The sequence below is a fragment of the Lolium rigidum genome, chromosome 6 (assembly GCF_022539505.1).
Source record: "Lolium rigidum isolate FL_2022 chromosome 6, APGP_CSIRO_Lrig_0.1, whole genome shotgun sequence".
Lineage (NCBI taxonomy): Eukaryota > Viridiplantae > Streptophyta > Magnoliopsida > Poales > Poaceae > Lolium > Lolium rigidum.
This window is the reverse complement of record NC_061513.1, coordinates 39,289,139-39,310,862: the sequence shown is the minus strand read 5'-3', so window position 1 is coordinate 39,310,862 and position 21,724 is coordinate 39,289,139. Positions and strand designations below refer to the sequence as shown.

Sequence of the window (21,724 nt, the reverse complement as noted above, 5' to 3'; positions counted from 1 at the left end):
CTTGAGTAGCTTCTTGATTCGTTCCTGTTCTTCGTTCTATCTCCAGTCTCGTTCGGTCGTTCCCCTGACGCTCGTGCGATGGCGCCACCGCCCGGTGGCACGGACGGGTGGCCGGCGGGTGGAAGAGGTTGGCCGGCGGGAGGGCGGCAAGGATTAGGTTGGTCGCCGGCGCCGTCCGCGGTGTGCCGCGGGTGAAGCATATGCGTCATACTTCGTGGTCTCTTCATGAGTTTACTAGAGATCACCCAAATCTCATAGATTGCGACGTTTAACAATCAGACTCGTGTAGGTGTGTTATTTCAAGAATGCTCTGTAGGACAGCATCTTTGCTAATATAGCCAACATAAACACATTAAGGCTTGTTGCCAACCTGCCTTACAGCAATTGAGAGTTGTGCATTTTCACATAAAGAGGGTTACATAATACTCTCCTCAATTTAAACCACTAGTTTGTTCTTCACAGGTCCTAATTCACGGGATCTCCGATCACAAAGGTTGGGTTACCACTATGGTGTAACATCAACGGGTCTCAAACCCATCTCCCTCGATGCACTTTCTATCACATTACGTGATAGTCCCTTTGTAAAGGGATCTACCAGGTTTTTGTCTGTTTGAATATATGTAACAATTATTACTCCGGAGTTTCGCAATTTCCTGACAGACTTCAAACGTCTCTTGACGTGTCTTGATGACTTCGCGTTATCCTTAGAATTGTTCACTTTGACAATTACAGTTTGATTGTCACAATTCAAAAGGATTGCCGGAACAGGTTTTTCAACCACAGGCAAGTCCATCAAGAGCTCACGCAACCATTCTGATTCAACAGTGGTTGTGTCTAAAGCAGTAAGTTCTGCTTCCATAGTTGACCTCGTCAATATGGTTTGCTTGCAAGATCTCCATGATACTGCGCCACCTCCAAAGGTAAATACATACCCACTTGTGGCGTACAGATCAGCTACATCTGAGATCCAATTCGAATCACTATATCCTTCAAGCACAGCTGGGTGCCCTGAATAGTGAATCCCATACCTGCACGTCGGCGCCGCTCCGGGAACAGGTGTGCACGCGGACGCCGAACCCGGTGAGCTCCTCCACGATCGCGCGCCCGATCCCCTTGGTTCCGCCGGTGACGAGCGCCGTCTTGCCGGCCAGGCTCCAGCGCTCCTCCCTGCTCTTGCCGCTCGCTGCCATTCTGTGAGCGGATGGCCACATTCGCACTACACTAGTCTAGCTACATGTATTGTATATAAAGACATGATGCCGTAGAATTTGCCACAAAGTATTCCGAGGTACTGAGTACTACTAGATTATCCTCCTGGCATCCTCGGCGGAGGTGTGTAGATGCTTTCCTCGGCAAGTTTTTGTTTTCTACAATGCATAGCAAAATCCGTAGGCGTCAGTCGCCCGGTGGCCAGGAACGGCGGCGGCCGGCCGGGCCAGGTCTTTGAGGGGGAGGCTTGTATAGGATCAGCAACTTAGGTGAGATCATATGATTAGTTCATAAAAATCATATTTACAAAAGCGAAAATTTGGGAAAAAAGTTCACAACATACCTATAGTCTGTATTTACAACCCCAAATTTTTATTATCTCAAAACTCTATCTACATTTAGAGAAACAAAAAAAGACAAATTCTGCTTTGAATAGTGTCAACCTTGGGTAAATACTACTCCCTCTATTCCATTCTATAGTGCTTATAATTTTTTGGCATGGATATTAGGGCAAGTGTATGTTTTACACAAGACCCCTAGCTGAACGATTTGAGATCAACGTAAAATTTGGGAAATCCATATCTTTCTAACTTACCATAACAAATTTGGGAGCTGAACGATTTGGAAGCTGAACGGGGAGGGGGTAATTGAAAATAAGCTAAGCTACAACCTTATATTCTGAAACAAATGCCAAAAATCTATACGCACTATAGAAAGGAACGGAGGGAGTAGTATTTCACACTATTCACTCCCAAACTTATCTTTTTTGGATCTCTAAATGTAGGTCAAATTTGAAGCAACAAATTTTTGGTGTTGCATATATAGCACAGATGTGTGTTGTCATTTTTTTTTAGAATATTTGAAATCTTTCTTGTGTTAAAAAGATCGATCCCATAGATTCTATCTAAAGCAAGATCTACCCAAGTTGTCCCCAGGTCTTTGATCAGCTAGCGTCCAGGCTTGGGCCGAGCCGAGCTGGCTCGCGTGCACAGAAAAGAGAAGCCCTGAGGAGCTCGGCTCGAGCGAGCAGACAGCTCAGGCCAGCACCAGCAGAGAGCCAGCTTTCAGTGACTTGACGCCCAAAGACGTACGTGCCTCCAAACGTGGAAAATAGCAAGATGAACTCGGGTGGACGTGCACCCGCTTTTTCAATATTGAGGAAATGCTATTTGAAAATCTTAAAAAAATCAAATACGTAATTTTTTTCATGTATATATTATATTGATACTTACTTGTGTAACTTTTCACGAAAAAATACGATTATATGTAGCCTACACGCAAATGAGAAAACATCTAAATGAATGATTGGTTATTTGTTGTTCACGGAAATAAGAAATTCTATTTTCACATTTATATGTAGGTCACACATGCTCGTTTTTTTGCAACGAAAAAAATAGGGCACTATTTCGGTGTTATAGCGGCACTATAGCGTATTTGGAAAGTGAATGCTATGCTATGCACATTTGGCTCGCTATGGCGCTAATCACGCTATTAGCGACGCTATACGCGCTATTTTTCGTAGCGTTATAGCGACACTATTTTTATAGCGTTGTAGAGCTGCTATTTTTTACAGGGAAATCTAGCAACCGACTAGCTATTTTAGATCTTTCGGCACAAGAGCTTCCTAAATCCCCATTCTAACCGTAGTTATTCAACCCATTGGAAACCACAGAAGCACATCGATAATTCTCACTCCTCCTCACACGACGCGTACATGTTGAAGAAGAAGAATCAACATCACAGCGAGTAAGAGCTACTGATGCAATTTGCCTAAGAAGAAGAAGAACTTGCTCGTGTATCAATGACGCGTTGGACCCGCCACTTTCCACCTTGCTTTTCGCTCTGTCCGGTGTCCCCGGAGCGTCCCTATGAAGCGGGACGGGCTCGAGATGACGGACATCGTATAGGGTAGCGTCGGACGGAAAGAGCCTTTGGGGCGTGAAAACGATAAAATGTCCGACGCGCCCCAAAAACTTTCGGGGGACGCGATTGGAGATGCTCTTAGGCCTCTTTGTGACCGCCTCACTTGGCTGTTGTTCCCCAACGAAACATCACCGATGAAAAATATTTTTTTAGTGCATCGCACATAATGTTAATTTCAAAACTGTCTCAATTTTTGCCGCAACGGTGATTTGTGCCATATAACCAACAATGTCAGAGTAGAACTTTTTTGTGTCTTTTTTCTTTATGACAAAATAGGTGCTTTATGTGATTCATCGCGCATGCTTTTTGAAAAACAAAAGGGCATGTTATGTACGAGGCAATCACACACATTTTCTTTAAATAAAATATGTATGATGTACGAGAAAGTCACACACAGTTTTAGAATAAAAATTGTGTGTGATATGCAATCTTAAGGTCAAATTAAACCTTCTTCCTTCATCATATATAAAAACAACTTCTTCCTTCTCATATTCAATTTCTAAATAGATAACAGTGCCACTGCCTTAGAACATGTACAATTGAGTGATGTCAACTTTATTTTAGAGTTGGTAGGTTTTTATTAGTTCGAGGTGAGTGGAGAAAAACAAAGTTGTTTTTTCTGAGCTAAGAGATAAATTCTTAAATAATAAGGGAGACTATTTACTACATTGTACTACCTATTTCCACTTAGCAATATAATTTTCTACAAACATTTAATTAATTGTTAGGGATGGTAACATGAATAATGGGCTGTAAAACTTATATTTATTGTCTTCTCTAGGTAATGTGCAAGACACTTTTTCTTTACTATTATACATGCTCTTCCATATGGTGCCCAAAATTCTGCACAGAAATCTGGCACAAAATTATTATTTTTGTTTTACAAAAGCAAAATTAGATTTTTGGCCCTTTCAGACAGCGAGACGTGCATATTTGTAGTGCCAATATGCCATGCCGGACGTCCTTGTCTCGCCGGCCCGCCTGGTTTCAGCACGCCGGTTCACGTACCGGAGAAATGAAAATTAAGTTCCCCACAAAGTTGTGAGTGGCAGCTAAACAGGACGAGACTACCCAACCGGCGGCCGCAGTGCCTTATCCACTGTGAAGCACACACGTACGTCTGTGTTTTTGAGTACAAACAACGCTAGGTCCTGGTTGCAGCAATGGCCTACATGGCAATGGTCTCTCTCGTTCCTGCTGCTTCTGCGCCCATGGCGGAGCTCCTGTTCTTGGCTTCACGCGGAGCGACTTCCCGCCGGACTTTGTCTTCGGAGCCGCCACATCCGCCTACCAGGTAAAATACTGTATAATGATAATGGCCCCACAGTAAAGATTAGTCTCCATTGGGCTGGTAGTATTTTGTTTCCTACTCGTACTTTAGTTAACCGTTCGGGGTTAATTTGCTTGTAGTACGAGGGCGCTGTAGCTGAGGACGGCAGGAGCCCAAGCATCTGGGACACCTTCACTCATGCAGGTAATTGACCTGTCAGAGTTTGGTACTGAATGCGAACTTGGGACTACGATAAGAACTGAACGCTGGATTTATGTATGTCAAGTTTTAGTTCTGAATTGACCGTCCTGATCACAGGGAAAATGGCGGACAAAAGCACAGGTGATGTCGCTGCCGACGGGTACCACAAGTACAAGGTACACGCTTCTAAATTTGATCTTCTTCTTTTTCCTGCATTCAGTTGTTGTGTTTTCCAGAATAAATATTCAAACATTCTGTTTTACCCATACATGATACGATTTTTCAGGATGATGTGAAGCTCATGGCTGACACGAACCTAGAGGCTTACAGATTCTCCATCTCATGGTCAAGGCTTATTCCAAGTATGAAATTTCATTATAGGCTTTCATTGCAGTACACTACAATTTTTTTTTACTGATTATCAGTTTTGAAATGACATTTGCAGATGGGAGGGGAGCTGTCAATCCAAAAGGGCTGGAGTACTACAACAGCCTTATAGATGCGGTAGTGCAACATGGTACCTTTTTTTTTTCTTTTTCTTTTTCTCTAGTCTCTGTATAAATTATATTGTACTGACAAAACAAAATTATTTTTTAATAACCTGCTAGTAAATGGCCAAAACAACAAAATCTGTCATGTTGCCTTTTCTTCTTTTCTCCACCATCTAAACCTATCTGTGTCTATCATGTTTCCTCAGGGATTCAAGTCCATATTATGCTTTACCACCTTGATTACCCTCAAATCCTGGAAGATGAGTATGGAGGATGGTTAAGCCATAGAATTGTGTAAGATCCCGGAATTTCTCCCTTGTAATGATGAAATTAGTCAAAATCCTAGAATGTTCGGAGGTTTCCTTGCTTTCCTAGTAATATTTTCTAACAGGTGGTGCTGCAAAATGCAGGGAGGATTTCACAGCATTCGCAGATATCTCGCTTCGGGGAGTTTGGAGACGGGGTTTCATCTTGGACTACGATAGATGAACCTAATGTCGGTGCGATCGGATCTTACGACAGCGGCATAATCGCACCGGGACATTGCTCCGATCCTTTTGGAATAACAAAATGTACCATTGGTGACTCAAGCTGTGGAACCATATATAGCAGCTCATAACATGCTACTGGCGCATGCATCGGCTACTCGACTTTATAGAGAAAAATATCAAGTGAGTATCATTGTTCCCACTATTAGAAATTGTGCCTTTCTGCAAACTCATTACTTCGTTTGTGTGGAAATAATAAGCTATTGAAATTTATATTGCCAAGTAAGACTAATTCAGAAAAAAAACAGTATTATCCTTCTATATTTTCAACAAGAGAGGTATTAAGTATGTTGGCATCTAGGATTAATATAGAAAAATCACTATCGTCTAACTGTATTGTTTAACTATATTTTCTGAACATATACTAAAATTTTGGAGTCGATCTCTACTACTCCCTCTGATCCATAATACATGTCATGGTTTTAGTTCAAATTTGGGAGTAGATCAAATTTGTTGGTATATGTTTTGATGTTCTCTTTTCTCGACATAAGGTCTGATTATTTTCTCATGATGCATACTCATATGAAAATGTTTATCTGTTTATAAAAAGAGATTTTCATGTAGGCCATTCAAAAGGGGGTTGTTGGCCTAAATATTTACTCTCTTTGGGCTTATCCTCTTAGCAACGCTACTTTGGATATAGAAGCAACTAAAAGACTTGTAGACTTCACATTTGGCTGGTATGTTGTTCTTACTCTATTTTTTGCTTCAGGAATGCTGAACTAACCAACTTATGGTTCCCTTTTTAGGGTACTAGAGCCCTTGATATCTGGAGATTATCCAGAAACAATGAAGAAGATTGTTGGTTCTCGTCTTCCAAAGTTCACAAGAACTCAGTCTGAAGCTGTAATTGGTAGTGCTGATTTCATCGGAATAAATCACTACTTTTCTGTCTATGTGAATGATCGCCCTTTAGACAAAGGTGTGCGCGACTATGCAGCTGACTTGTCAGTTAGCTACAAAAGTAAGCATCATTGCTTTAATGTTCATAGTTTTATAGCAGCTAGTAGTAATGGGTAATGTGATCCATTTATCTACTGAATATGTCGATGCAAACAAAGGCTCACACTGTCAACAAATCAAATGACGAGATTATTTTGTAACGCTTCTGAACCAGATTTATAATTTTCTTAGATTTTTTCTACTAATGGCTCATCTAACAAATTATATGTTTCTTTGACGCAGCATCTAAAAATGACCCGCCAGGCGGTAAGGTAAAGTTTTTCATGCAATTTTATGTCAGATACTAGACTGGGTTCAGCTATTTTGGGACATGAAAATCATCAAATTTGAATTTCTGATCTAACACGAGATACTTGACATTAATGAAATAGTTAAGCCTGAAGGTCACACAGTTGAACAAAATAATGGGATTGTGTCTATCTTGCAAGTTGTGACGTATAGACAACTTTTATGGAATGCAGTTTCCCCCACGTCTTATCCCACCGACCCCAGCGGATTGCAACTTGTGTTATTGTACCTGAAAGAAGCCTGCGGTGACATTCCCATTTATATCCAAGAGAATGGCAAGTCGATCTAGCTTCCATTTACATGATCTCCAAAGTTTTGGTTCAGCTATTCTTTTGTACGCCATCATTAAATTTGCACTTCATAAATGTTAGGTGATATATATCTTTTGCCCTCTCGTTCCTTCCTCTCTCTCTAGGCAGTGCATCTAGCAATGACACTCGGACGACACCGACAGGCTCGAGTACATGAAGAGCTACATAGAGGGAACATTGGCTGCATTAAGGTAGTAATAAATAATTAAAAATCCCTGACTTTTTTTTCCTTCAGCAATGTAGTTTCATGCATTTGGGCCGCCTTGTCAAAAAGATCTTCAGAGTTCAGACCAGGATGCTCTATTGCTCGCAGGAATGGAGCCAATGTGAAAGGCTACTTCATCCGGGCCTTCTTGGACGTCTTCGAGTTCCTGGCAGGGTACCGGACACGTTACGGCCTGTACCGTGTTGACTTTGACGAAAAGGCACTACCACGCCAGGCTAGGCTCTCCGCTCGCTGGTACTCTGCCTTCTTGAAGAACAAGGGTATCCATGTTCAGAGTGACCTCAACAATCCAGGATCGGATGCTGAACAATGAGTTAGCTCACTCTGTACAAAGTTTATAACTTGGGGTCAACGTCATATATACGGTTATTACATACGGATAAAAAAAAATTACATACGGATAGATATACGATCCGTGTAGTTCTCTCTTGTTTCTTTCTTGGGAGAGCCAATAAATAAGAGAGCAGTACATGCATCATGATCAAGGAAAAAAATAGCGCGCTATAACAAAATAGCGTGGGTCTAAAAATACGCTATTAGCATGCTATAGCGTGCTATTAACACGAATAGCGCGCTATAGCGCCGAAATAGCGTAGCGTCGGCTCTTCAGATATGCTATAGCGTGCTATTAGCGTTGGAATAGCGCGCTATTTTTTTCCATGATCATGATACATTGATCCATATATACTTTGTATGACAGATAGCAGATCTAACAAAAAAAAAAAAAGACAGCTTGTATTGTCTCGATTGGATTCAATTCACTTCTTTGGAGGTTAAATTTGAAGAATTATTATGTGTGCTTTTTTCAGATATTACATGTAAACCAGCCAACTACTCGAATTGAGTAGATACGTGTTTTGGGATAGTCATTCAGATCCATTTTGGATAGTCATTCAGATCCATTTGTCTGCCCATGTTGGGCATGCAGATCTTATCTTTGCAAGAAAATTGTGTAAATTTGAAGTGACCAAACAGCAAAATTATAATTTTGTTTTCAAACGTTGATCAGAAAAAATAAAATAAAAGGTTATGTTATTTCAACCACAGGAGAAGTTAAAAGATTGGGCCACGTAAATTGGAGAGACCAGCAACTAAGATATCATCAGACAAACTTCTGCAATCAAGATGACAGAAAGATATAAAAGAAAAAGTAATACTCCATAAACACTGTTCAACAGCTATTAGGCTGGTGCCAACGCGGGCGGTAGCCGGGGCGCTACCGCCCGGGGCGGGCGGGAGGCGGGCTGGAGGCGGGCGGGACGGGAGGGAGGGGCGCCGGCGGGGCGCCCGGCGGTAGCGCCCGCTCCCGCCCGGCCGGCGCCCGCGTTGGCGGCGGGAGGGAGGCGGGAGAGGGGCGGGAGGCGGGGCGGCGCGATGGCGGGGTGGGGCGGGAGGCAGGCGGGCGGGAGGCGGGCTGGAGGCGGGCGAGAGGCGGGCTGGAGGCGGGCTGGAGGCGGGCGAGAGTGGGCGGGAGCGGGGCGGGAGTGGGGCGGCAGTGCCAACGGCTAGCTGACGTGCCGCGACGCGATTGGTCCACGTCAGCTAGCCGTTGCTGGTTCAAATTTTCAGCTCCACCCCTATAAATACCCCCATATACCCCCATATTTTTCACTCACACTCCACACTCATCTCATCTCCATTCATCACCTTCCCTCTCTCAACTTCTCCACCATGTCCGGTTGGACTCCACCAGATTTTTCGTTCACGGATCTGATGCAAGACGGGTCACCAATAGACCTCGAAGGTGCCTCTCCGACGCATCGTCGCAGCAATGTAGCTTCTTCGCCGATTCCCCGAGTTTTATGGTCCCCCGGCGCACCACCTCCGGGGCCATATGGCTCATACGCTCCACCTCCGGCGCCTCCGGGGCCATATGGTTCATTTCTTCCGCCTCCGTATCCATACCCCCAAGCACCTCCAAATGCTCCGGCGCCTTCGAGTGGCATTGTACCCCCGTACCCACCACCTTCGTACGGGTCATACCCTCCACCTCCGTATCCATACGCGCCATATGGTCCGTACCCCCCACCACCTTCCGAAGCTCCAAGCTCCGAGTCCAATGCCGCGGAAACAATCGTACCACCGCGTGCAAAGAGGCTTGACTGGACTGTCCCGGAAGAGGAGAAACCGGTACTTTACAAACCCATCACATATTTATTGCATTATTGGTTCTTGCTAGGATTTGTCACTAACAATATCTATTTCGGGGTAGGTTAATGCTTGGCTTTTCAACTCCAAGGACTCTGTTGCCGGTAATTGCAAGACCGGCACTAGTTTTGGGGTGGGATAGCTGCAACCTTCAACTCTACCGCAGATCCTTCCCGTCATCGGACCTCGAAGCAGCTGAAGGATCATTGGAACGCCTACAACAAGGAGGTGTCCCTGTTCAACGCATACCACATCCAAGAAACAAATATGCGTCAGAGTGGAGCAGACGATGATATGGTCATGAAGGCGGCAATGGAGAGGTACGCCGCAGACAAAAGAGTGACGGGGCCGTTCGGAAAGCTCCACTGGTGGAATGCTGTAAAAAATGAAGCGAAGTGGAAAGGACAACATGGTCCTGGTAGTGGAACCGACTCCAGTTCCAAGAGAATCCGTCTAGGACCTGATGGTGAGTTCAGCTCTAGCGACGCGACAGGCGACACGGAGGAAGAGCGTCCAATGGGCCGCGATAGGGCCAAGACCGCGGTACGTAAGGGCAGGAGGAAGGGGAAGGAAACCTCATCAAGCAGTGAGGTAGGAAGTAAATCCTTCGCGATGAGTACCATGATGAAGAGTTTAGTGAAGGCTAAGCTATTCAAGCAATGGAACAAAATGAAAGACCGATCAACCGTCGACATGAACGAAGCAGAAAAGCGCAAACATGCGAAGGCCATGAAGATGGTGGAAAAAGAGCTTGGTCTGGAAGATGATGACGACGAGGAGGAGGAGCAGAACCAAGAGGAAGAAGAGTAGAATTTTTATTTATTATGTAATTTTTAATATTTATTATGCAATTTATTAATTATTATGTAATCGGAAATATTTTAAGTTGAATAAAATATTTTCTTGCATTATTTTGAATGTCTAAACAAAATCGAGTGAAATAACTTAATGTAGAAAAGAAATGGTGATGTGGAGGAGAGAGAAGTGAGAGTGGGGACTATAGCCCATGCATTGGCACCGTGTGGTGAGAGTGGGGTGAGAGTGGGGTGAGAGTGGGCCAAAAGCTGACGTGGCGGGGCGGGAGCGGGGCGGTGCGTTGGCACCAGCCTTACATGTGAACGAGTTGGTCACTTTGCTTTCTCCGGAGAAGGCTGCTGCTCCTCCCTTATAAATAAAGGAAAGATAAACTTTGCCTCTATGTACAAGAGTGCAGCTGTTGCACCAAGCGTGCCCGTGACTATTTTAAATAGATGTTTCTCTACAAATTCAATAGTAGAGCTGCAGATGAAAAAATTAATTTGTTAGAAAACTAATTCTGAGAGAAACTGCAAGAAAAAACAATATAACATAATGAATTACACTGGTGCAGGGCCAGGAGTTCGCCCAAGCAGGTGGAGCAGCTTCTTATTCTCAAGCTCCATATGGAGCACTTTGGATGATCTGCCTGTGGCGGAGCAAATGAAGCAACTCTTTTTTCTTTTCCTGGATTTGCCTGGTAAGGGTAAGCGTTGGTTCTGCATTATTTGTGGGAAGATGCTGTTGTGGCCACGCAAAGAGAGTTAGATAGTTATGCCGAGAATTTTGATAGTACATATTAAGATTACACTGCAAGAAAGTTCGGTTAAACACAGAACATAGTACATAACAGGAAGAATTGTAAATGTTGCATATGCAAAAACTAGTTAGTCAATTAACATATTATTAATTACTGTATTCCGCTAGCGATTTGTTTCTGCCAATAAATATGGTATTTAGAAGCCCATAAAAAAACGAGGCCTAAAGAGTAAGTTTCTAAGGGGAACCCTAGATCTGATTTTGCTAATTTCACACGATATAATAAGAGTGTGTATACCTTGTTATTATTAAGAAGGTTTGGTGATTCTGAGGAACTGAACCGGCGAAGTGAGCTACGTCCATGGCTAATCCTTTGCAGCAGCCGCCTCTGTTCCTCCTTGAGGGCCGTCGTAAAATACGAATTCGGTCGCTCAAAGGCGCGACCGCAGACCTTCGTCGCAGGCTCGCAGCAGATCGAAGCGCTGCCGCTGCCATTGGAGAGGGGATTATTCAGATCTCGATCTACCTAGGATTGTTGTCGCCACCGAGTTCCTCGATACCAAAGTCTCCCCCATCATATATCCTACGGGCTAGCCTAGGGTTTGCCCGCATCTAACTGGAGCACGGCCCGCTAGTACGAAACCGTGTAGTTTTCGTGTCCGTCTCCGTCCGCCGGGGGTCCTATCCGTGCAGTATCCGATACCGGTACGGCGACAAAGTGCAGTATCCGCGCTTCCTAGGTACGTGCTAGCTCGAAGGTCGGATTCACTTCCTTTCTGAATCAATTTTTCCCTTAGATTTTCCAAACATCTTGCACAACTATGCTGTGTTCCCGTGGGCTTCTTGGTCTGGATGGGAAAGTGGATGTGGAAAAAGCGAGGTGGTTGCAAGGTCGCTGGAGGATGCATAAGGTCGCCGAGGCCGGCATGAACGGCGAGGCTCGGCTCAGGCTTTTGTGCTCCAGCTACTGCGCTAGCCCGTTCCTGGTGAATGGGCAGATCAGACCAACATGCGCTTGCACGTACGTTCCCGGGGGCAGATCAGCCCAGCGCCACCCTGGAGAGATGCACTAGCTACAAAGCTTCTCCAGTTTTGATTGAGCAAGATCACCAATCAAACAAATCAATTGCTCTCTGTCTGATCTCTTCTTATCTATTCTATCTACTTATGTTTGTACCAACTGGCGATAATAGTCACAGCACGGAGCAGCCGTCGAAGTGAGTGTGGGCACAGGGTTAGGGCTCATAACATAAACTACGGCTGCATGGTTCCGGCCATGGAAATCTTCCCAGACGAGAAACCACCTAGGCCGCGACTCCAGGACCTGTGCATGGGTGCTAAGTGATTTATCACTCTCTCTCATTGATGGAATAAATTATTAACATGTGCATGGGTGCAATGATGCTTGAAAATTCTACATACACAGTGATACTAATAATGATGTGAGGGTAGTGTCTAAAAGCTAATTTCCAAACACAAACTGTTATGTAGTCTGGATTGTTAGGCAGGTTTGTAATTTGTTTTCACTGTGGATTTTATGTCGACGAGATCTTTAAAACTAGATCTCACATGATAAAAATTATAGTATATAAACTATCCTATATCAGCCTCTATAATTCGTTTTCACTGTACTCCAATTGCAACTGCAACTATTAAATTATTTTTAATGTTATGGATTAACCTGGTGGCTTTTTTCCTTAACCTTGCATCTTGCTTTTAGTATATAACAGATTTGTCAACCTCTATGTTATACCAAGTGACAACTTTACTTGTAAATATGTGGTCGACTTCATGAATCAGGAGGCAACTTTAAAGCCAAAAACAATTTATCCAAACATACCTACCAGGTCTAGTCTGGAACATTTCATGGAGACAAAGTCCACAATGAAAACGATCTTCGATTGGATTAAGGTGCGAGAGGTACGTGGTTTCGAAGTCCAGAATAAGAAAACGGATTTGCTAATTCTTAGCTTAGGGCACAGTCGATTTTCTAACCGTTAGATTATGCACAGATATTCGTGTAAATTATGGGCCAGCCCGGTAAAATTGGAAAGGAAAATGCGTTACACAAGATTTGAACGCAACCTCCAGCACATGTCCCGATTACTGAAGCCAACAGGACGAATGCCTTATTTAGTAGATTTGTGATGAAAATTTATCATAATATGTGAAGTCTCGTGTTTTCTGTTTTTCCATTTCATTTTTTTGTTTTTTTCTGCATAATGTATAAACTTTTTTGCGATAGACCAATGATTTTTTTTAGTTGCAAATCAAGTTGCAACTGAGATTTTTCTTTTTTGCATTTGGAAGGTTAGTTGCAACTTAGATTTTCTTTAGTTACAAGTGGAGTTGCAACTGAGATTTTTTTGTAATTGCATGTAGAGTTGCAACTGAGATTTTGAAGTTGCAAGTGGAGTCGCAAGTTAGATTTGTTTTGCAGTTAGAAATGGAGTTGCAACCAAGATTTCTTTTTCCGTTAGAAGTGGAGTTGCAACTAAAATTATTCTAGTTGCAACCGAGATTTTCTCCAGTTGCAAGTGCGATTGCAACCAAGATTTTCTCCAATTACAAGTGTAATTGGATCTACGTTTTTGTTGTTGTTGCAAATATGGTTGCAACTAGAATTTTATCTAATTGCAAATGTAGTTGCTCTTGCACGCTTTATTATGATTGCAGGCTGATATTTAAAGTGGCCAATCTCCAATGCGTTTGATTTGTCAGATCTAACATGTGAATATAATTGAACAAAGTCCTTGCATATGTCTAATCAACTTCACAGCAAAAACCTAGCGGTAAGCTCCCGCCATCCGACCCATGACACCTGGATCGAATCCTAGCTATGTTGATTTTAATTTCGTTTTTACCTCACGCGCTCGATAAATAGGCCGGCCCACAACCACGTGCCCTTCAGAATGAAATCCGAGCTAATTGTAGCCCGAATCAACTTTTACAGAGCTCTAAGCTAATTCTGAGTAGAGTGAGATTTAGAGAGACCCATAAGAGAAATCGTTTGATGATATCATCATTGTTGTTAGCAGTATAAACATGCAAATATAATACTTCCTTTGTCTAAAAATAAGTGATTCAACTTTTTCTAGATACGGATCTACACATTAAAAACCGCGTCTAGATACAACCATATCTAGATAAACTTGAGTCACTTATAGCTGGGCATGAAACCGAACTAAAGCATGTGGACGTGGAGGGCGTCTGTGGAAGAGTAATCCTTCTTATCCTGACAGACAACACAACACATAAAACCTCCCGGTTTGTTTTCCACGGCGACTTGTAGAAAACTTTTCAGACCCTCAATGTACTTGTCACTGCGTCGGTTGATGTATGTCCATTGCCGGCTCATGTGCATTATACAATTAAGTACATCAAAAACCATTACAGGAAATTATGACTAATGAAGCGATGTACATCGACATATACATTTTATCAATGACGGATAAAAGGATAAAGTTATTAACCTCAATCGAGAGGGAAAAATGAGGAGAAATCAAGTGTGGCTCGAGCACTTCAATATCAAATTTGTATTGTGTGATCTCTAGTGAAACATGCTTTGAGCCATTTCATCAAACACATCTTGTGTATGAGAAGAGAAAACCAACCAACATACACCTCTTATGCTTGGAAATGAAAAAAACAAGTGTGACTCAAAACTTGGGTTGGGCTGGAGTATATATAGAGATGGATAGGTAGTCCGGATTGGTGATACCAACCGGACCTAAAGGTGATCGCACCCGTCGCATCTCCTTTAGGCCCCGATCGAACCAGGACTAAAGCTTCCCGCGTGTTCTAGCCATTGGAACCGGGACTATTGCAATAATCGCGAATCAAATAGCGATCGGGACTAGTGCTTCTTGCAGTTCCGAACGAAAGATCAATTTTCTACTAATGTGACATTCAGGGAGACCCATAAGAAAAATCGTTTGATGATATCATCGTTGTTGTCACTAGTATAAACATGCAAATATAATACTGTACTTGTAAGAGATATGACGCTGAAAGGCTCTCAATGACAATTTATACTGAAAGACGTTAACTCATTGTGCCCCGTAGGCTTGCCGCGTTCTTGTTTCAGATGAAACGGCCTAGGCCGGGCTATCCCGGCCGTCGAAGAAATCCTAGCCCGGAAACATTTAAAACCAAACATGAAACGTGACATGAGCCGGCCGGCCACCGCCTGCTCTGGCGGACAGCGCCGGATGCTTCGTGCTCATCGTCCAAACTCCAAAGCAACAAAAGTTTTTGCGAGGAACGCATCTGCAAAAGCAAATACTAGCCGCAATGCAACATCATCGTTGCTGTATATAAGTAGCCAGCTAAAGCCAACCAACAAACCAGAGAAATAAGATGGCGGCAGCAGCAAGCAGCATGATCGGGGAGGAGCGGTGGAGCCTGGCTGGCAAGACCGCGCTTGTCACTGGAGGAACTAAAGGGTTGGGGCGCGCGATCGTGGAGGAGCTCGCCGGGTTCGGTGTCCGCGTGCACACCTGCGCCCGGAGCGACGCCGACCTGCGGGAGCGCCTGCGCGGATGGGATGCCGACGTCGACGACGGCCGGCTGCGCGCGCGTGTCACTGCCTCCGCCTGCGACGTCTCGGTGCGCGCCGACAGGGAGGCGCTGATGGCCACGGCTCGCACCGAGCTAGGCGGGAAACTGGACATCCTCGTCAACAACGCCGGCCAGATAATGTTCCACCCCGCCATGGAGAGCACGCCGGATGACTACGCGCGCCTCATGGCCATCAACCTCGAATCCTGCTTCCACCTCTCCCAGCTCGCGCACCCGCTGCTTCTCCTCGCTGGCGGCGGAGCGGTGGTGAACGTGTCATCCATCAGTGGGCTCATCGCGTACCCGCAGCTTTCGGTGTACTCGGCGACCAAGGGCGCCATGAACCAGCTCAGCCGGAGCCTTGCCGTGGAGTGGGCGCGCGACGGCATCCGCGTCAACTGCGTCGCGCCGGGGGGCATCCGGACGGACCTCGTGAGCAGCAGTGGCATCCATCTTGACGCGGAGACGGCTCGGAAGCTCGGCGAGGCAGAGAGCGCGCGCGTCGCCTTTGGACGCATGGGCGAACCCGAGGAGGTGGCGTCGCTCGTCTCGTTCCTGTGCATGCCGGCCGCGTCGTACATCACCGGACAGGTCATCTGCGTCGACGGTGGCCGCACAATAGCTGCCTAGACTAGGATTTCATGGCTGGCTGCCACGGCTCCATTAAACTGTTTCTTCACCCATGTGTGCGGCTGGTAAAAAAATAAAATAAGCACCTTCGTTCCATCTTATAATCTTAACACTTACCAAAATGAACGACATGCATGTGAACTGAACTATTGTTCATGTTGAACCAATACGCTGAGCTTTATTTTTCTGACTAGGGATGTAAACGCAATAACGCATCTGTTTTAAGGATCTATTAGTCACTTTTGCTTCAGTGCGCCTCATTGGCCAAAACTTAATTTGTGTCAAACTCAAACCCGTGGATGGCGAGGATGAACTCGTGGGCAGCCAGGATTAACCCACGTGGGTTTGTAACCGGGGGCACGTTCGTCCGCTTGGAACTGGTTATGGCTGGCGATGATCTTGTTGGAGGCATTGTTTTGAGAGCAGAGACCAGACCTTGGATTTTCACCCTGAAAGGTAGGACTCTGAATTAGTTTACTAGGCTTACCCTGTGTAGTTGGATTCCAAATTGGGCTGTAGTTTACTAGGCTTGTAACATCAATGTTTGTGGCCTCCGAAGCTTGCACTACTGGCCTTTTACTGTTTAGAGAGTACCCAGAACAAGTAAGAGTGTGAACGTAGTTCTGAAAAAAGATTGAAGATGGAACACGGAAAATTTAAAGGCAAATGTACCTACCGGTGTTATATCTACCATCCACTCCCTGCTTTAAAATTAGTGTGGATTTTGACATTTGTATAATATAAAACTAATAATTGAAACACAAGTGAAATTTTTGTGAAACTAAAGTGATACATAAAAAGTATTGTGAAACATTCTGACAAAAAGTGAAACGGATGATGTCACTGCTGACATCACTAGGATTTGTTTCACAAAATATTCGTCTTTCAGTTATGTTTTAATTATGCTGTAGATTTGTTTCATAATTTTGTCGAAGGATTGGTCAATACATAGCTGATGTCACTATTGATATCACTCATGTAGGTGTAGTGGGCTTTAAAAAGAGGTTTTCTATTGAAGATGCCTCTATTGTACTCTCACAATCATCATGACCAATATTATTTCTAAGGTCACAGGCTCTCCAGAGAAGAAGAAGAATTAGACGGTGTGAATCTTTGTTCAAGTTCGCGAGTAATATCAGTAGCCAATCACGTGCAGTAAACTTGAACTGTTATTTATCCGGCAAGCTCCAAATTTCTATCATTTTATATCTGAGCGCTCTCGCTTTTGTGCACGCTACGGTGGCGTGGTAGTTGCTTTCCTCATCAGTACCACAAATGTTGCAGGTGATGTCTGCTTCAAGGGTCTACACCATTTATTCTTTTTAGTAGCCAGGTCATCAGAAGCACATCTCCAAGCAAAAATGCGAACTTTGTTCGGTACCTTGTGATAACGCGTGAAGTACATATCCGTTGGGAACCCCAAGAGGAAGGTGTGATGCGTACAGCAGCAAGTTTTCCCTCAGTAAGAAACCAAGGTTATCGAACTAGTAGGAGATGAAGGCCACGTGAAGGTTGTTGGTGAAGGAGTGTAGTGCGGCGCAACACCAGGGATTCCGGCGCCAACGTGGAACCTGCATAACACAATCAAAATACTTTGCCCCAACTTAACAGTGAGGTTATCAATCTCACCGGCTTGTTGTAAACAAACGATTAAACGTATGGTGTGGAGAATGATGTTTGTTTGCAAAGAACAATAGAGAACAGAGATTGCAGTAGGTTTTATTTCAGATGTAAAAGAATGGACCGGGGTCCACAGTTCACTAGTGGTGTCTCTCCAATAAGATAAATAGCATGTTGGGTGAACAAATTACAGTTGGTCAATAGACAAATAGAGAGGGCATAACAATGCACATACATATCATGATGACTACTATGAGATTTACTTAGGGCATTACGACAAAGAACATAGACCGCTATCCAGCATGCATCTATGCCTAAAAAGTCCACCTTCGGGTTAGCATCCGCACACCTTCCAGTATTAAGTTGCAAACAACAGACAATTGTATTAAGTACTGTGCGTAATGTAAACAATACAAATATCCTTAGACAAAGCATTGATGTTTTATCCCTAGTGGCAACAGCACATCCACAACCTTACGGGTTGCTGTCACTCCCCCAGATTCAATGGAGACATGAACCCACTATCGAGCATAAATACTCCCTCTTGGAGTCACAAGTATCAACTTGGCCAGAGCCTCTACTAGCAACGAGAGAGCATGCAAGATCATAAACAACACATATATGATAGATCGATAATCAACTTGACATAGTATTCCATATTCATCGGATCCCAACAAACACAACATGTAGCATTAGAAATAGATGATCTTGATCATGATAGGCAGCTCACAAGATCTAAACATGATAGCACAAGAGGAGAAGACAACCATCTAGCTACTGCTATGGACCCATAGTCCAAGGATGAACTACTCACGCATCAGTCCGGAGGCGGGCATGGTGATGTAGAGCCCTCCGGTGATGATTCCCCTCTCCGGCAGGGTGCCGGAGGCGATCTTCAGAATCCCCCGAGATGGGATTGGCGGCGGCGACGTCTCAGTAACTTTTCCCGTATCGTGGCTCTCGGTACTAGGGTTTTCGCGACGGAGAGATTATATAGGCGAAGGGGCAGAGTCAGGGGACGCTCGAGGGGCCCACCCCATAAGGCGGCGTGGCCAGGGGTGGGGCCGCGCCCCCCTGTGGTGTGGCCGCCTCGTCACTCCTCTTCGTCTCCTCTTCGGACTTCTGGAAGGCTCCGTGGAAAATAAGACCGTGGGCTTTTGTTTCGTCCAATTCCGAGAATATTTCCTGTGTAGGATTTCTGAAACCAAAAACAGTAGAAAACAGGAACTGGCGCTTCGGCATCTTGTTAATAGGTTAGTGCCGGAAAATGCATCAAAATGATATAAAGTGTATGTAAAACATGTGAATATTGTCATAAAACTAGCATGGAACATAAGAAATTATAGATACGTTTGAGACGTATCAAGCATCCCCAAGCTTAGTTCCTACTCGTCCTCGAGTAGGTAAACGATAACAAGGATAATTTCTGAAGTGACATGCTACTATCATAATCTTGATCAATACTATTGTAAATCATATGAGATAAATGAAGTGATTCAAAGCAATGGTAAAGATAATGACTAAACAACTGAATCATATAGCAAAGACTTTTCATGAATAGTACTTTCAAGACAAGCATCAATAAGTCTTGCATAAGAGTTAAATCATAAAGCAATAGATTCTTAATAGAAGGTTTTGAAACAACACAAAGGAAGATTTAAGTTTCAGCAGTTGCTTTCAACTTTCAACATGTATATCTCATGGATAATTGTCAATACAAAGTAATATGATGAGTGCAAATAAGCAAGTATGTAAGAATCAATGCACACAGTTGACACAAGTGTTTGCTTCTAAGATGGAAAGAAGTAGGTAAACTGACTCAACATAAAGTAAAAGAAAGACCCTTCGCAGAGGGAAGCAGGGATTACTCATGTGCTAGAGCTTTTTATTTTGAAAACATGGAAACAATTTTGTCAACGGTAGTAATAATTCATATGTGTTATGCATAAAACCTCCTATAAGTCGCAAGCCTCATGCATCAAATACCAATAGTGCTCGCACCTTGTCCTAGTTAGCTTGGATTTCCATGGATTATCATTGCATTACATATGTTTCAACCAAGTATCACAAAGGGGTACCTCTATGCCACCTATACAAAGGTCCAAGGAGATAGATCGCATTTGATTTCTCAATTTTGATAGATCTCAACTTGAGGACATCCATACCGGGACAACATAGAAAACAGATAATGGAGTCCTCTTTAATGCTTAAGCATTCAACAACAGATAATATTATCATAAGAGATTGAGGATTAATGTCCAAGCTGAAACTTCCACCATGATACATGGCTTTGGTTGGCGGCCCAATGTTCTTCTCTAACAATATGCATACTCAAACCATTTAACTCATGGCAAATCTCCCTTACTTCAGACAAGACGAACATGCATAGCAACTCACACGATATTCAACAAAGGTGTAACAGGTTGATGGCGTCCCCAGAAACATGGTTACCGCTTGATGTCTACGCACACTCCTTTTCCTGTAGACAGTGTTGGGCCTCCAAGAGCAGAGGTTTGTAGAACAGCAGCAAGTTTTCCCTTAAGTGGATCACCCAAGGTTTATCGAACTCAGGGAGGAAGAGGTCAAAGATATCCCTCTCAAGCAACCACCGCAATCACGATACAAGAAGTCTCTTGTGTCCCCAACACACCTAATACACTTGTCGGATGTATTGGTGCACTAGTTTGGCGAAGAGATAGTGAAATACAAGTGGTATGAATGAATATGAGCAAGTAGTAACGGTGCCGAGAAAATAGCTTGTCTGGCGTGCGGTTGATGGTAGTAATATTGCAGGAAGTAAAGATGCGATAAAACAAGTAAATAAGCGATGATTGCAGTATTTGGAAACAAGGCCTAGGGATCATACTTTCACTAGTGGACACTCTCAACATTGATCACATAATAAAACCACTCTACACTCTCTTGTTGGATGATGAACACCATTAATTGTGTAGGGCTACAAGAGCACCTCAATGCCGGAGTTAACAAGCTCCACAACATTCGATGTTCATATTTAAATAACCTTAGAGTGCATGATAGACCAACGCAATTATACCGAGTACTAACATAGCATGCACACTGTCACCATCAAGCTATGAAAGGGGGAATAGATCACATCAATACTATCATAGTAATAGTTAACTCCATAATCTACAAGAGATTACAATCATAAACTACGCCAAGTACTACATGATGCACACACTGTCACCATTACATCATGGAGGAGGAATAGACTACTTTAATAACATCACTAGAGTAGCACATAGATTAATAGTGATATAAAGCACATTGCAATCATAAAGGAATATAAATAAGCACTTCACTATGCTATTCTGAATTACTCTCTGGTAAGATAACGAACACTAATTCATCATGTAGGCAAACCTTAAAGATGTATCCCCAAGTACTAATAAACACCCCACGCTGTCACTGTGAGCATTCATAGGAGGTACTAACACACCACAATTTCATAGAGACATCCAACTCAAATCATAACTCGGTGAATAAGTATTCTGTGAAATATAGCCTAAGAGACCCACACGGTGCACACACTGTCACCTTTACACACGTGGGACAAGGCGTCCCCGGAGATCACATAAGTAAAATCCACTTGAATAGCATAACGACATCTAGATTACAAGCTCATCATATGGATCGCAATCATGCAAAGCAACTCATGAGATCATTGTATTGAAGTACATAGGAGAGAGAGATGAACCACATAGCTACCGGTACAGCCCTTAGCCTCGATGGAGAACTACTTCCTCCTCATGGGAGACAGC

At 43.7% G+C, this 21,724-nt stretch overlaps 1 protein-coding gene across 1 annotated transcript; it reads left to right on the top strand.

Moving 5' to 3' along the window:
* Positions 1-15,491: 15,491 nt before the first annotated feature.
* On the top strand, positions 15,492-16,322 carry LOC124660339 (noroxomaritidine/norcraugsodine reductase-like). Its single transcript, XM_047198147.1, has one exon. It carries the CDS (start codon positions 15,492-15,494, stop codon positions 16,320-16,322), a length of 831 nt encoding a protein of 276 aa, XP_047054103.1.
* Positions 16,323-21,724: the final 5,402 nt, after the last annotated feature.